The sequence below is a fragment of the Balaenoptera physalus genome, assembly GCF_965194825.1.
Source record: "Balaenoptera physalus genome assembly, chromosome: X".
Classification (NCBI taxonomy): Eukaryota; Metazoa; Chordata; class Mammalia; order Artiodactyla; family Balaenopteridae; genus Balaenoptera; species Balaenoptera physalus.
Genome location: NC_138903.1, coordinates 37,728,339 through 37,742,756, shown reverse-complemented (window position 1 = coordinate 37,742,756; position 14,418 = coordinate 37,728,339). Strand labels below are relative to the sequence as shown.

General features: G+C 36.0%; 2 protein-coding genes across 13 annotated transcripts in view; one reads left to right on the top strand and one right to left on the bottom strand.

The window, feature by feature from the left end:
- The window catches only part of CASK (calcium/calmodulin dependent serine protein kinase), a 393,009-nt gene that overhangs the window by 234,801 nt on the left and 143,790 nt on the right, over positions 1–14,418 (top strand). The gene's annotated exons all lie outside the window — the stretch shown is intronic.
- Positions 245–13,269, bottom strand: GPR34 (G protein-coupled receptor 34). Of its 3 annotated transcripts, XM_082446622.1 has the most exons (4): positions 11,698–13,269; positions 10,961–11,052; positions 7,380–7,485; positions 245–6,712 (listed from the first exon to the last, which is right to left on the bottom strand). In XM_082446622.1, exon 4 carries the CDS (start codon positions 6,619–6,621, stop codon positions 5,497–5,499), a length of 1,125 nt encoding a protein of 374 aa, XP_082302748.1. In that variant the 5' UTR covers positions 6,622–6,712; positions 7,380–7,485; positions 10,961–11,052; positions 11,698–13,269; the 3' UTR covers positions 245–5,496. The 3 variants fall into 3 exon arrangements, with proteins under 3 accessions (XP_082302748.1, XP_082302747.1, XP_082302749.1); XM_082446621.1 differs by lacking the exon at positions 7,380–7,485; XM_082446623.1 differs by lacking the exon at positions 10,961–11,052.

Below are 14,418 nucleotides of genomic sequence, written 5' to 3'. Positions count from 1 at the left end.
ATGCAGGGGACACGGGTTCGAGCCCTGGTCTGGGAGGATCCCACAGGCCGCGGAGCAACTGGGCCCGTGAGCCACAATTGCTGAGCCTGCGCGTCTGGAGCCTGTGCTCCGCAATGAGAGGCCACGATAGTGAGAGGCCCGCGCACCGCGATGAAGAGTGGCCCCCGCTTGCCGCAACTAGAGAAAGCCCTCGCACAGAAACGAAGACCCAACAGAGCCATAAATAAATAAACAAATTAAAAAAAAAAAAAAAAAGACATCACAGTAATTACCATTGTGCTTGGGCAGAATGAAATGTAAACGAAAAGCAGTGTCTTAGCAGAGACAATGCCTGTGGAATAAAAGTCTACCAACTTGCATCCCCTCATATGTAAAATACAGAAAATACTTCAATCACGATGCAATGAGGAGTAAATGATAATAATGCATTGCGAGCACCCAGCACAGTAAAAGGTACATAAATATATTTTACTTTGCTTCCCATTCCGTTGCATGTAAACTTGAAGGGCGGAAATAAGAGGCAAAATAGAAGTTTAGGACAAACCTAGCACTTCCATTTTAGCTCTGAGTCTATTGTTACCACCACACAAGCAGTCCTCCATGTCTTAATTTGAAAACCAGACTGAACTGAGGCACTATAGCAGCCACTTATAGGAATGTGTTCTCAACTTGGCCATGTAGCTACGAAAAAGGACACTGCATCATCCATCATGAGAGTTTCTATCTCATTCGAGTTGTCATAGTTCAGATTATATTCTGAGATTCAAATGCTTTCTTCTGATCAAAAATACAAGTTTCTTTAGAAGTTTATGGTGTCCTTTGGTGCCTGACATAGAAAACTCTCCAGTAAATGTCATATCTGTTGTGAATATTTTTCTCACTTTGTGCTTTTGCTTTTATTTTTGTTTATGGTTTTTGACAAAAAAATAGTCTACTTTTAAAAGTCAAATCTATGCATCTTTCCCTGTGCTTATTTCTATTTTATTAATAGGAAGTCTTTTCCCTTCCACAGATGAGTTAGTCACATATTTTTAAGTCTTTTAATGCATTCATTATTTACATTTAACTCTTGATCCAGATATAATTTTTTTTTGGTGTGATATGAGGCGAGGCTATAAATTGGCTTTTATTTTAAATAAGCACAGCACTATTTATTAATTCATTTCTTCCTTCCCCGATGCTTTTTGTGATGTCTCCTTTATTTGCAGTGATTCTCTTTGAAGGAGGAAAGTGTATCAGAGTCACTCAGAAAACTTTTTAAAACTTCATTTAACAGCAGAAACTAACACACCATTGTAAAGCAATTATACTCCAATACAGATGTTTAAAAAAAAATTCACTGAACCCCACTTTGCAAGCTTCTAGCACATCTTGACTAACAGAATCCTAGGTTGCCCTCTGATTTGTTCCTGCTCCTACCCTGTTGAGAGTGATTAATTTGTCATATAATCTTCTCATGTATCGTTGAGGGTCTGCGTAGAGCTGTGCATTCTGTTCCATTGATAAGTTTATCCTTGCATGTGCTCCACAGTGTTATCCTTAATGAAGGATAAGAATATATTTTAATATCTGGTAAAAATAAGTTTCCATTCATACTTCAAAAGGCTAAAAAATAAGTAGCCTGTTAACATGTTTCTGCAAAATCCAGGCTGCCTGTTGAGAGAACTCTATTTCATGCTGTTTTTCTCTTATGGATAACTTTTCAGTAAGGCTTTGCTTCACAGAGCTGTAATTATATTAGTTCTACTTTCATATCAGCAGAACTGAAGAATCCATTTTGAAAAGAAGTTGAAAACAAAACCTTCTGTACTAGAACAGAATTTTCTTTTTCTATTGACCTGATCTTAGAAATTCAACTGCCATCAAACCCAGCTCTGCACAGAATACTTTTCCAAAACTAACAGCAAAACTCAGCATTTAGGTCTTACTCTCGCAACCAGGCAGTTAATTATGCCTTTGTTTGGTTTTGCATATGTGAGATGTTATTTAGAAACTTGTTCTCAAGATCTTTTGCAAGGTGAGGCTATGTATATACTTCTGAATTTCCCTTTTCTGTATGCTTCTAGAACTAAATCTTGGCTTGGGGGAGGTAGGGACAGTGTTTCCTACTTGTGTACACCAATGCTCAATAAGAAATAAAAGATTATATGTAATAAATAGCCTTAAATTTGGTAAGTTTAGCAAATTTTTCTAAAAATTTAGAAACATTCTCAGGATTCAGGTTACTCTAAGGTATGTTATTAGTGAAACTTCTGTCGGTAAAGAAAATCTGTTAGGAGCTTATGGATAGGTTGACTTTTAACAAAATTTATTTTATCACAAATATTATAGCAAGAATTGACTCAGTACTTTTTTACTTTTTTAACAACGCCATTGTGCAGCGCTTTTTAGGGATCATCTCATTTAATATAAATAATGAGAAAGCTTCTAGAATTATGAGTGTATATGTGTTTCTTTTAATGTTCCATAAAACTACTACTAGTAATAATAATAATGTAATTTAACCATTCAAACTGTATGTTTACAATAGACACATGTAGGGATATAAAATGTTTACCAATAATGTAAAAAAGATTTTAATTTTGAGAACATGAGAGAAAATCAGTATTGTCATATTTTTAAATTATACAAACAGAAATACTGAATTTCAGTTTGGTATTTGTTAACAATTGTCAGAGCAGAGTAATTAATATAAAATTTATTACTTTTTTCTGAGCCTCTGATTTTTCTGCAAATTTCTATTTTTATTCTCAAATGTTTCTTGTTTTTTAAATATAATTCTGCTTTGACCTATTGTTTGTTCAACCATTTGTGTACACTTATTGAAATACAACTAACTGAACACTAACTGTATACAGTCCAAATCTCATTAAAATAAATTCAGCCCTAACGAAATTCTTCATACTCTTTAATATTGATTTCCCAGTCAGTGGCCTACCTGAAGTTTGAAGAAGTATTCTGACTATAAAAAAAAAAAAATTCTCATACTCTGTGACAGAAACTTAAGAATGGATCCTTGCAGTTTGTCATAACAGGCTTTTACATATTAAGTCAACAGCATTCTGATTCTGTGTGTAATCAAAAAACTGTTATAAAGCAAAAACTAACACACCATTGTAAAACAATAATACTCCAATAAAGATGTTACAAAAAAAAGAACAATGCTGGCCAAACTTTTGAGAATGGTTGCCTTAATGACATCTCCTGATTACAATTGTATGACGTTTTCTGCAGCTATATCTAGATACATTGACTAGGAAAAAAAACAAAATAACCTACTTTTTCAGTTCTGTTAAGCACCCCTTCCCTCCCTCCTTCCCTTCTCGTTCATCCATCCATTCATTCACTCATTCATTCAGTTATTCAACAAATATGTATTGATCTTCTTCGTGCCAGGCAATGCAACTATGCTCTGGGTAGTCAGTGATGAATGAGGGCCCTTTTGAAACCCTCTTACACTGTTGGTGGGAATGTAAATTGGGGCAGCCACTATGGAAAACAGTATGGAGGTTCCTCAAAAAACTAAAAATAGAGTTGCCATATGATCCAGCAATCCCACTCCTGGGCATATATCCAGAGAAAACTATAATTCAAAAAGATACATGCACCCCTGTGTTCATAGCAGCACTATTCACAATAGCCAAGACATGGAAACAACCTAAATGTCCATCGACAGATGAATGGATAAAGAAGATGTGGTATACACACACACACAATGGAATACTACTCAGCCATAAAAAAAGAATAAAATAATGCCGTTTGCAGCAACATGGATGGACCTAGATATTATCATACTAAGGGAAGTAAGTCAGAAACGGAAAGACAAATATATAATATCACTTGCATGTGGAATCTAAAATATGACACAAATGAATTTATCTACGATACAGAAACAGACTGACAGATATAGAGAACAGACTTGCAGTTGCCAAGGGGGTTGCCCTTGGGATGAGGGAGGGCTAGATTGGGAGTTTGGGATTAGCAGATACAAACTAGTATATATAGAATAGATAAACAACAAGGTCCTACTGTATAGCACAGGGAACTACATTCAATATCCTGTGATAAACCATAATGGAAAAGAATATGAAAAAGAATATATATATATATATGTATATATGTATAACTGAATCACTTTGCTGTACAGCAGAAACTAACACAACATTGTAAATCAACTATACTTCAATAAGATAAATTAAAAAAAAAAAGAATACGAATAAGGGCCCTTTCTCTTAGAGCTTACTCTCTAGTTATTTTTGAACACACGAAAATTTCAGAATTTGCTCCTTTTAATTCTAACCTACAGGTTTTCTTTATTGTTATGAAATATTTCAAACACTCAGATATATACCAAAAATTACATAACAAATACCCATGTATTACCACACAGGTTTAACAGACATTATTAATATTTTGCCATGTTTGCTTCAAATCTCTCCAGATGTAACCATTAACCTTAAGTGGGTATATATGTTTGTGTATATTATGACGTATGTTTTATATTTTTATTGCATATATATAGATGTGTAAAGAATACGGTATTGTTTTATGTGGTTTTGTATTTTACATAAGTGATTTCATAGGGTACATACCCTTTTGCAGTTTTTGTTTTTTATTCAACATTATTTTTGCCAATTCTCCACGTTGATGCATGCAGATGAAGTTTTTTTCTCCATTCCTTTGCTGATGCATACTCATACTTAGGTTGTTTACATTTGTTTAGTATTGTGAGCAGTAGGTCACTGAGCATCTTTACACATGTTTTCTTGTATACATGTTTGAGTGGTTCTGTAAGATGTATACCTAGTAGTGGACTTGCTGGATCATAGGGTGTACACATCTTCAATTTTGCTTTATCAAAGTGTATGGTCCAAGATGGCTGAATTGTTTATAAATCTGTTTTAAGTAAGGTGCAGTCTTAAGTACTGTCGCTAGGCTATTGAATTTTAGCTCACCTATTGTACTAAGCAGTGATAGATAGTGGGTGATTTCACTTTTTATTAGAATTTTATTATTTCATCTGTTAATAGAGGTTTAGACATAAGTGAATACAGTGGCAAATTATACAAGCTTTTTAAATGACAATGAACATATATTTTCTGACATTTTAAGTTGGTCCTCAAATCAGTTAACTTTTAAGCACACTTTAAATTAGTATTAGGTACTTGATTTTGAATAGCTACTTTAGTGACTTGAGAAACTATAACATTTTCTTTAATTATTCTGTGGTTAAAACCATAAATTTCATTTAATTTTATAATCTATGTTAACAGTGTTAGCCTAAAAGATTTTATATACAGATTTAAAATCTAGTGATGAGTGTAAGCTTGCACTTAAAATATTTTATAATTAAGCAAATGAAATATCACAAATAAGCAAAGGACTTTGGGAGGATCTAAGCTTTGTAAATGCTAGAGCTTTGTTTCATAATTTTTTGTTCTTCAAGGAATTAGGCTGTATTTTATCATTCTTTTTAATATGTTTACCGTAAGTGCTTTAAGAAGTAGACTGAATTTTAGCTGCAGCAAATGTATCATGCAGGGAGTATCCTGGTTTAAATTCTGAAGTGCTTTCACTCCTGCTCGCTTCCCCTTGAAATCGTCTAGAAAGAAGTTGGTACATTATTTTGCGAATGTTACTGGACATCAGGAAATACATGACTGGATCTAAACAGCTATTAAAAGATGAGAAAACCAGCATGATCTCATTGGTTTTGTGAACGATTTCCTTCCAATCGCAAGACGACATATTTAGCTGTGAAGAAATATAGACAAATCGGAAGCCATGATAGGGAACAAAACATACAGTAAAAATGATAAGCACAATAAAGGAATTCCGGGCTGTAGTGGCATATTTGCCAGAATTAGGAAATTTTGACCTCCTTTTAGAAATCCTCAATAGATTCTTGCCAATCTTAATATATGAAAGGATTATTAGTAGGAAAATTAGCCAGAACATTACCACAAGAATGTAGTTAAAAATTGCTTCTCCTTTTGCATTATGCTTATCTCTATAATGGAAACACATTGTGGAATTATGACCTCCTTTCTTAAGGGTTAAAATAATCATAGTTAAAAATCCAGCAAGAGCAATTATCCATACTATACAGCAAACATAAATACTCTGTTTGGTTGTTATCGCCTTCCGTTGTTGTATAGACCGATTAATTTTTATGTAGCGATCCAAACTGATGAATCCAAGCAAAATAATGCTAATGTACATGTTCATATAAAATAGTGTTCCCACAACCTTGCAAAGAATCACACCTAGCGTCCACTTGTTTTGGTTAATGTGATACATTATTCGGAAAGGGAGGCAGAAGATAAGTAAGAGGTCTGCAATGGCTACATTGAGTAGGTAAATCTGAATGGAATTTCTTTTGCGGTGGATACCCAGAAATACATAGAGGGCAATTATGTTTCCAACGAGGCCCACGATGAAAATAACAGAGTAGAATGTTGTTAACACACTAGAGAGTAATTTTTCATCCATGGAACAGGCAGTAAAATTTGATGCTCCTGAGAAGTTGTGTGGCCATTGGACGCTGTGATTAGTTATAAAGTGCACTCCCTGGGAGGAGCAAGGCCAGCTGCTGACTGAAGTTGTCGTCATTGTTACCATCTGACTTCTCGTTGTCTTCTGTAGAGATCAAAAAGTGAAGGTGCTAAATGACATGTTCCTTGACTGTAACTTTTATGTCTTCAGATTTCTCCTACAACAGAATGCCAAACATTGAGTGAGTCACTTGTTATTTTAATAACAATTACTTTAGCTCAAAGCACAAATAGTAAATGATTTATTTTCAGACATTGTGAGAAGCTTTCCTTTTATCTTACTTTGGACCATTTGGATATCTACACAATATATGTAGCAGCATTATGGTATCACAAAACAAGCAGCACATATAGTAGAATCTTGTGGAATGTCCTGATCTAACCTTTTCTATGCTATGATAAATGTTCAAGGTTTGTTTCATTTATTATATTAAAATAAATATCTGAACTATGGAATCATCTTTTCTTAGGGAAGTTTTTATGGGAATAGAGATGGAGGTGAAATGACAGCTCATATTTTTCGAAGATGAGTGTCAGTTTCCCTAAAGGTAGTTACAGACATGAGTGAGCTGGGCCCACTGCTGGCCCCTGTCCAGCTTCCTGCCTTGACTCTTTCCCTCATAGGTGGTATTCATTCATTTTGACACGTGTTGCCACATGGTATGTGACAGATAAACTGTGGCAGTCTCTCATTCCATGGTGGGAATTGGGGAAATGGTCCTAAATTTCTTCCTTTTCAACCTAACACCAAGTTGAGGGTATTAAAATCACTTGCCTACGGGGGCATGCAATTACCGTAACAGACCAATAGAGCACAGCACTTGCCTCATTAGGCAGGCTCGTAACACTGCACAGAAGAGCAAAGTAGCCAAACAAAACCAAGTCAGGTGGTGACAGCCGCCAGTTAGGCACCTTGGAGAGTCTCCTTGACCTAGAAGCATAGAACATAGAGTGATAATGTAGATGGGAAAGAGGATGTGTAATCCAAGATTTTGGAAGGAAGTAACTGCAGCTGAAATATTCCGTGGGCTAGGTCATGTGAAACTGTTTGTAAAATAGTGTGTGAATTCCACTTGTTTGTGGCAGCAGAGAATGTTAGCAGTGCTATTTGTTACTGGCTGTTTGCTGGGCATTGGCTGCTGTGAAGAGCTCAGTCTGAGAGGCCATCATAAAGAGAAGATGTGAGGAGAGGATTCCAGGGGGTCTTGTCACATTCCTTTCTTAGAGTGACTTCCCTATTTCTTTACAGAAGCTTCTTAGCAGGTGTCATAAAGACATTCAGGGCAAGGTTATCAAAATCAGACCTAACTAACTCTGTGACCTTCGGCCAACAACTTAATCTTTTCTAAGCCTTAGTTTTTTTGTTTGTAGAAATGGAAAAGTGCATTCTATAAACAACAAAACTGGAACATAACAAGTGTTATGTTTACATAACACCTGGAACATAACAAGTGTTATGTTTACCCTGGAACATAACAAGTGTTCAATGACAGTTAGCTTTAAAAAAAATAAAACACCTTTTGATTAATTTTGTTTTAGTGAATATCTCACACTTGGCTAAGTACTGCTTGGAAAACGAAGGTGAAAATGACAGAGACCCTGCTCTCGGTAAATATTTTTTCAGGAGTGTGCATTTAAACTTTGAATGCTGTACAGTGGATTTGAATTACCATAATTAATTTTCTGATTTGACATTATACACAGAGAAAAGCATTTGGAAGAACTTAGCCTTTCTTAAAACTACCTATAATTTGATCAAGAAGAAACCATTTTAGTAGAGTGTGAAATCCTTGTTTAAAATTTTGTCAAGGGGGGAATTTGAATCCTTGGTAGAGGAACTGACTGGTGAAGAGGAAGTTATGTAATCCCTGGTGAGAGCCTGTCGCCAGAGCTGAGGACAACGGAGGGAGGGAGGCAAGAGGACTGAGCCTAGTCTGTCGTGTGTCTCAACTGCACGGAGACAGATTTCACAAAGCTTATAGAAACTTGCACGCATGCTTCTGGTGATCTGAAATTCTAAAAAGGAAAGGGCAATCCAGGAAGAATGGCAGGCTGCCAAAAATGGAGCTGATAATGCAATGTAGATTACCAGGAAGAGGAGAAGGGCCCCTGTAGAGGGACCTGTGTTGCATGGTCACATAGGGAGCTGGCTGAGGCTCAGGTAGAAACATCTCATAGCCATTGATGAAAGTGAGCTGAGGCATGACAGGTGACACGATTTTGAGAGCTCAGACAGCTGAAATGACTTTAAAGGTCATAGAGTTTTTGTTTTGTTTTTTTTTTTCTTCTCCATTGCTATATTTTAAACTCCATTAGGGTTAGGAAACAAGTCTGTTTTGTTTGCCTCTGTGTACCAAGTGTTTAGCACAATAAATGCTGTTGAATGAAAAAGGGAATTTAGTAGAAAAGTATGTAAAGTCCTACATGTGGATATTAAAATAAACTATTCAAGTACAGGAAGGGCTTTAGCTACATGAACAGAAACACAATTGCGATTGACTGCAGTTGCTGTGCCTGCAGTGTGACGTGGCTGCAGCAAAAACTAACCTGTCTTTGGTTGACTTCATACCTATGGAGTGTCTTAAACGAAGATTGTCACTACTAATCGGTACTGTCCTAAGCTGGTAGGGTTCCACCTGGAATACGGTGTTTCATCCTCAGCAGCACACTTAAAAAAGGCCACAGAGCCAGTGGGGGGTGGGGGGGGAAGAGCCCAAATCATGTCAGAGGAGCAAGTGGAAGGAAACAGGCACCTGGAGATGTGAACACTTTCAAGGCCATGGAGAAAAGGATTTCACCTCCTGATGTATGTCTTCCGAAAGCAGAAGAAGGACCAGTGAGTAAAAATGCAGAGACAGATGTTGCCTGCTTTTAAGGAAATGCTTTTTTAGAATGAAACAATCTATTTGGGGAGGCAATAAGGTTTTACCACGGAAGATTTTTTTGAGACTGCCACAGTTGGATACTTTGTAGAAGAGACTCTCAGTGGCTCTCAATCCTGGCTGCATATTAGAATCCTCTTGAGGGCTTTTTAAAGATACCAATGCCTGGCTCCATCCCCAGATCTTCTGATTTAACTGGTCTGGAATGGGCTCCAGGCAATGGTTTCCTTTAAAAGCTCCTCAGGGGATTCTAATGTGCAGTCAGAATTGAACCCTTGAGCTAGATGACTGAACCAGTAACTAACATTTATTTAGCATTTGCTGTGTACCAGACAGTGTGTTAAGCACATTTATATTATTTCATTTACATAATCCTTATAATAACTTTGTGAGGTAGGTATTAATGAAAGATAAAGACGTTATGATCGTTACCCATGACCACACAGCTCTTAAATGTCTGTACCCAAGTTGAGACTCAGATCCGTCTAGCTTTTAGAGCCCATGATCCTTTTCACCAAACCTCACTCCTCCTAGTCACATATGATCAGCATTTTCTTTATTGATGATGAGTTCTGTCAGCGGCATTTTGACATGATTCCTTTAGCATTATCCACATTAGCGATTTTAAGAAAAGATTGTCATCTAGCTTTACCTCTCTGGAAAAGGTACTAACCTTTTTATTTGCTATGTCCATTATAGTAAGTAAGTCCAGAGTTTACAGAATCACAAATCATTCATCAGAATGTTCAGCATATCCCCCAGAGCATATCTTTTCAAACTTATTTCTAGGCCTGATTGTCATAATCAAGATGTTTCTAGAAAGCCATTAGCGCAAAGCACGTAGCCTGAAACCATTTGCCTCAGCTCTAATCTGCAAATAAAATAAATAAATAATAGTTGTATAAGATTACCAATAAACCTTTCTGGTTTTGCTTTATTTTCAAGCTCAAAGAGAACAATGTATTTGTTTAAACAGTAGTAGTAGCTGTCATTTAGAACCCTGTATTGAATGGCTAGTGTTCAGTCATTTATTAACAAATTAACAGATTAGATTCTGTTTGGAACTTAATGGCTGATTTCTGCCTCCTTTACAATGTGTCAATCACTCGCTGTTCCTAAGGCCATTTACTGATGTTTTAAAAACCACTTACTTGATTTGTTACGAATGGCCAGTGAAGATAAGAAACAAACCACTGCATTCACATAGGGACCAGTTTCCCAGGGGACATTAGTTGTGACTGGTGTGAAGTGGTCACAGTGGTTTTCTGATAGTAGATGGTTAATGGTTTTTAATGTTGTTACTTGACAAATCCTGAAGTTCCGCAACCCTGTATTAGTGCTGCATTGTACCCACCAGCACCACCCTCCCCTTGCCTGTAATTTTTCAACTGGCTCCTACAGGAGCTTCTGTATTAGAGGGCAGGACCCGACAGATTCCACTGTGGCCTCCAATGAGCAAAAGCTTTTTAAATGCAGTTTGGGTATGTTTGTGAAAACATCACATTGCTATGTTAAAATACATACCTAGTTGGCAGTGGTAGCAGCCGTTTACATTTGTAGTTTGACTTGATAATCACTGAATCATTCAGGCCATGCTTTAAAAATTGCACTAATTTCTGCATACAAAGTGAAAATGGAAAGCATGTTACTTTGGAAAGAATATTATTAGTAGTACATTAGCTTTTGTTTTCAATTTAACTGTGGCTAAAACATTTTTTAATTTTAGGTGAATTCACTAAAGTGTATTTTGCTTTTTCTTTTCTCTAATATTCACCATATTAACTTCTGAAACGCGAAACTTAAAATTTAACAGATTTGGTAAATTACCATAAAATAGAAATCATATAATAAAGAAAATACTGTTATTGAAAGTAGGGAGTCAGCATAACTTAATAAAGTTAATAAGTTACAGATCACTTGTAATACACTGGAAATAAAATTTGTTGCATATGAAAATAACTTTTAATTGATTCTAGTAGATCTGCAAGTCTTTGTGGCAGTATACAAAATACAGTATAAACAATGTGATAATATTGATAGTATGAGCGTAAATATCTCATGTCCTAAAGTACTTCAAGTAACTAAGAAGACAGCCTCATTTTAAGTCAAGTCACGGCAGAGGTATCATTCAGTTTACTCAGGTTTCTAGAAGCAAAGTGTTGCTAGTCACCATGAAGCAGGTTTCATTTATATTACTCAGATAATCAGAATGTAACTTAAAAAACGGATCATTTATGCAGTTGAAATCAAGGCATACTCACAGTTCAGGCTCTCTTGAAGTAAAAGGAGCTGAACCCCAAGATTCCCTAGACACAGAGACTCGTCTTGGTGTGTCAGCTGGGTTCCTCCATCCGGTTGTGGTGCAATTGGTTGGGGTTGTCTTTTTATTTTTTATATTTGCATGTGGTGGTAGGTGTGTTTTTTCTCTTTTCTTTTTTTTTCAATATGACAACCCTTAGACTCCTTGTGAAAATATTTTTAAAACCCTACCACTATGCAACAACTTTATCTTTAAGCTTAATCAACACTTAACTTTAAGAAAATATTTATATCTTTTCTATGAATACCTTCCACTTTGACAATTGTGAAAAGTTTTCCCTCCTCCCCCCCGCATAAAGTTTATAAATTCTAAACAGAAATATGCATTTTTTTGTTTTTCCTAACTAATGATACATAATATGCTATATGTACTTTTAAAGCACAAGCATTTAATTTCTCTTTCTTTCTGGATTCATTTTAGAAACTAACAGTCACATAAAATGGCATTCCTGTGTCAACAAAAAATTGGTATTTTCCATTGGCACTTGCCATCTACCCCTACAAGGATTAAATCATGTGCTGCTGCAGCTGCTGACTTTGAACACGCCCTGAAAGGAGTTCAGGTGGAGAGCTGAAATGAGGCACTCTGTGCTCTGGGAAAAACTGGCAGAACAGGTCTTCAGATAGTTAGATATTTTCAAGAGCTGATTTTATGAGCCCAATTCTTGCCTCTCCTCATATCTAGAGAAGCACTAAAATCCTTCATGGTGACGTCTGCTCCTCGTGACTAGCAGTAACCTGCACGAGACTAGCAGAAACCTTCTGTAAAAAATATGTGCTTGATTGCACGTATTCCCCCTTCACCAAAATCACGTATATACTGATCTTCCCCCCTGTCTCTTTGGAGCAGTTTCTCAGAGCTATCTGGGATGCTGTCTCCCAGGCTGCAGTCCTCATTTTGCCCCAAATAAAACTTAACTCGCAACTCTCACGCTGTGCATTTTTTTCTAAGTCGACACATGTATTGCATTATAGTAACATGAGTAATGAATTATTTTATTATTTAATTTTTAAAAGGTTTATTTGATCTGTGTGTTATTTTAGTATGTTTTCATGAATTCCCTTAAGACCTTGGATTTATTTTCTAAAACAATCTTATAATTTTAGGATTAGATGAAATTTGTGATAGTATTCTCTCCTTTTTAGCACCATGATGAACTCTCCCAAGTAAATTAAAATATCTCCTGTATTTTAAAGAAAATAATGAAGTAATTCTGCAGGGGGTTTTTTTGGTCCTAGTCCAATATTTAACCACTACCTGTCCATCTGTGTAACTGTTGGCCCTGCAGTTTAATGTCATTTCTTCTTTTTTGTTGTCATCTGAAATGAAGAAAAGTTAGTTATTATCCTCCCCATAATTGTTACCCTGTAGCTTTGTTTACTTTACACTAAATAATATTTAACTCATTGGGCTTTATCTAACATTCTGATTATTTCTGGGTACATACACTCTTCTAAACATCATATTCTCCAGAGCTTTTACTTTGTTATAAATATGACACATGGGACAGAATATTTTTGTTTAAATTTTTATTTATTTATTTATTTATGGCTGTGTTGGGTCTTCGTTTCTGTGTGAGGGCTTTCTCCAGTTGCGGCAAGTGGGGGCCACTCCTCATCGCGGTGCGCGGGCCTCTCACCATCGCGGCCTCTCTTGTTGCGGAGCACAGGCTCCAGACACGCAGGCTCAGAGAATATTTTTAAATTGCCAGAATAAAAATATTTTGTAGCTCTTACTTCACTCTAGAACTTCTGAGAAGGAAGATGATTACTGTATTGGTCTAGGAGGAATTTGTGTGTGTGTGTGTGTGTGTGTGTGTGTTGTTGAAAAAACACATAACATTAAATTAACTATCTTAACTATTTTAAAATGTACAGTTCAGTAGTGTTAAATATATTTATATTGTGCAAGTATACTTATATTGTTATATTTATACTTTATAAAGTATATTTATATTGTTCAGTAGTGTTAAATATACTTATTGTTGTGTTTATATATAGAAATTTTTCATCTTGCCAAACTGAAACTCTGTGTCCACTAAACATTAGCCCCCTCTCCCTCTTCCCCTACCCTTGGCAACTACCTTTCTACTTTCTATGATTTTTGACTACGCTAGGTAATTCATTTGAGTCAGATCGTACAGTATTTGTCCTTTTATGACGGGCTCATTTCGTTTAGCATAATATCCCTGAGGTTCACCCATGTTGTACCATGTGACAGGATTTCCTACTTTTTCAAGCTACATAATATTCCATTGTATGTATATACCATATTTTCTTTATCCATTCATCTGTCAGTGGGCATTTGGGTTGCTTCCACCTCTTGACTATTGTGAATAATGCTGCAATAAACATGGGTGTGCAAATATCTTTTCGGGATCCTGGCCGGATTTATTTAAATGACTAAATAGTGTTTATCTATTATATGTTCTATTTCATAAAATCGAATATAAAATTTTTATCATGCTAGCTATTTTTCCACACCTAAGCCATCCCTTTTCAAAACACTGATTCTGTTTTAATCTTTAGTTCCCTGATGACCCTACTGTGACCAGATTTGAATGTAAGCTTTTCTTAGTTCTTCCTTTATATGAGCTTTTTCCTGTTCATTCTGAACTTTCTGCTTTTTGTTTTGGTGTTCTCAGCTTATTCCCATACATCCT

Bases quoted from the DNA above. Each gene is read 5' to 3' on its own strand.
- GPR34 (XM_082446622.1), bottom strand. From the start codon at position 6,621: ATGGTAACAATGACGACAACTTCAGTCAGCAGCTGGCCTTGCTCCTCC.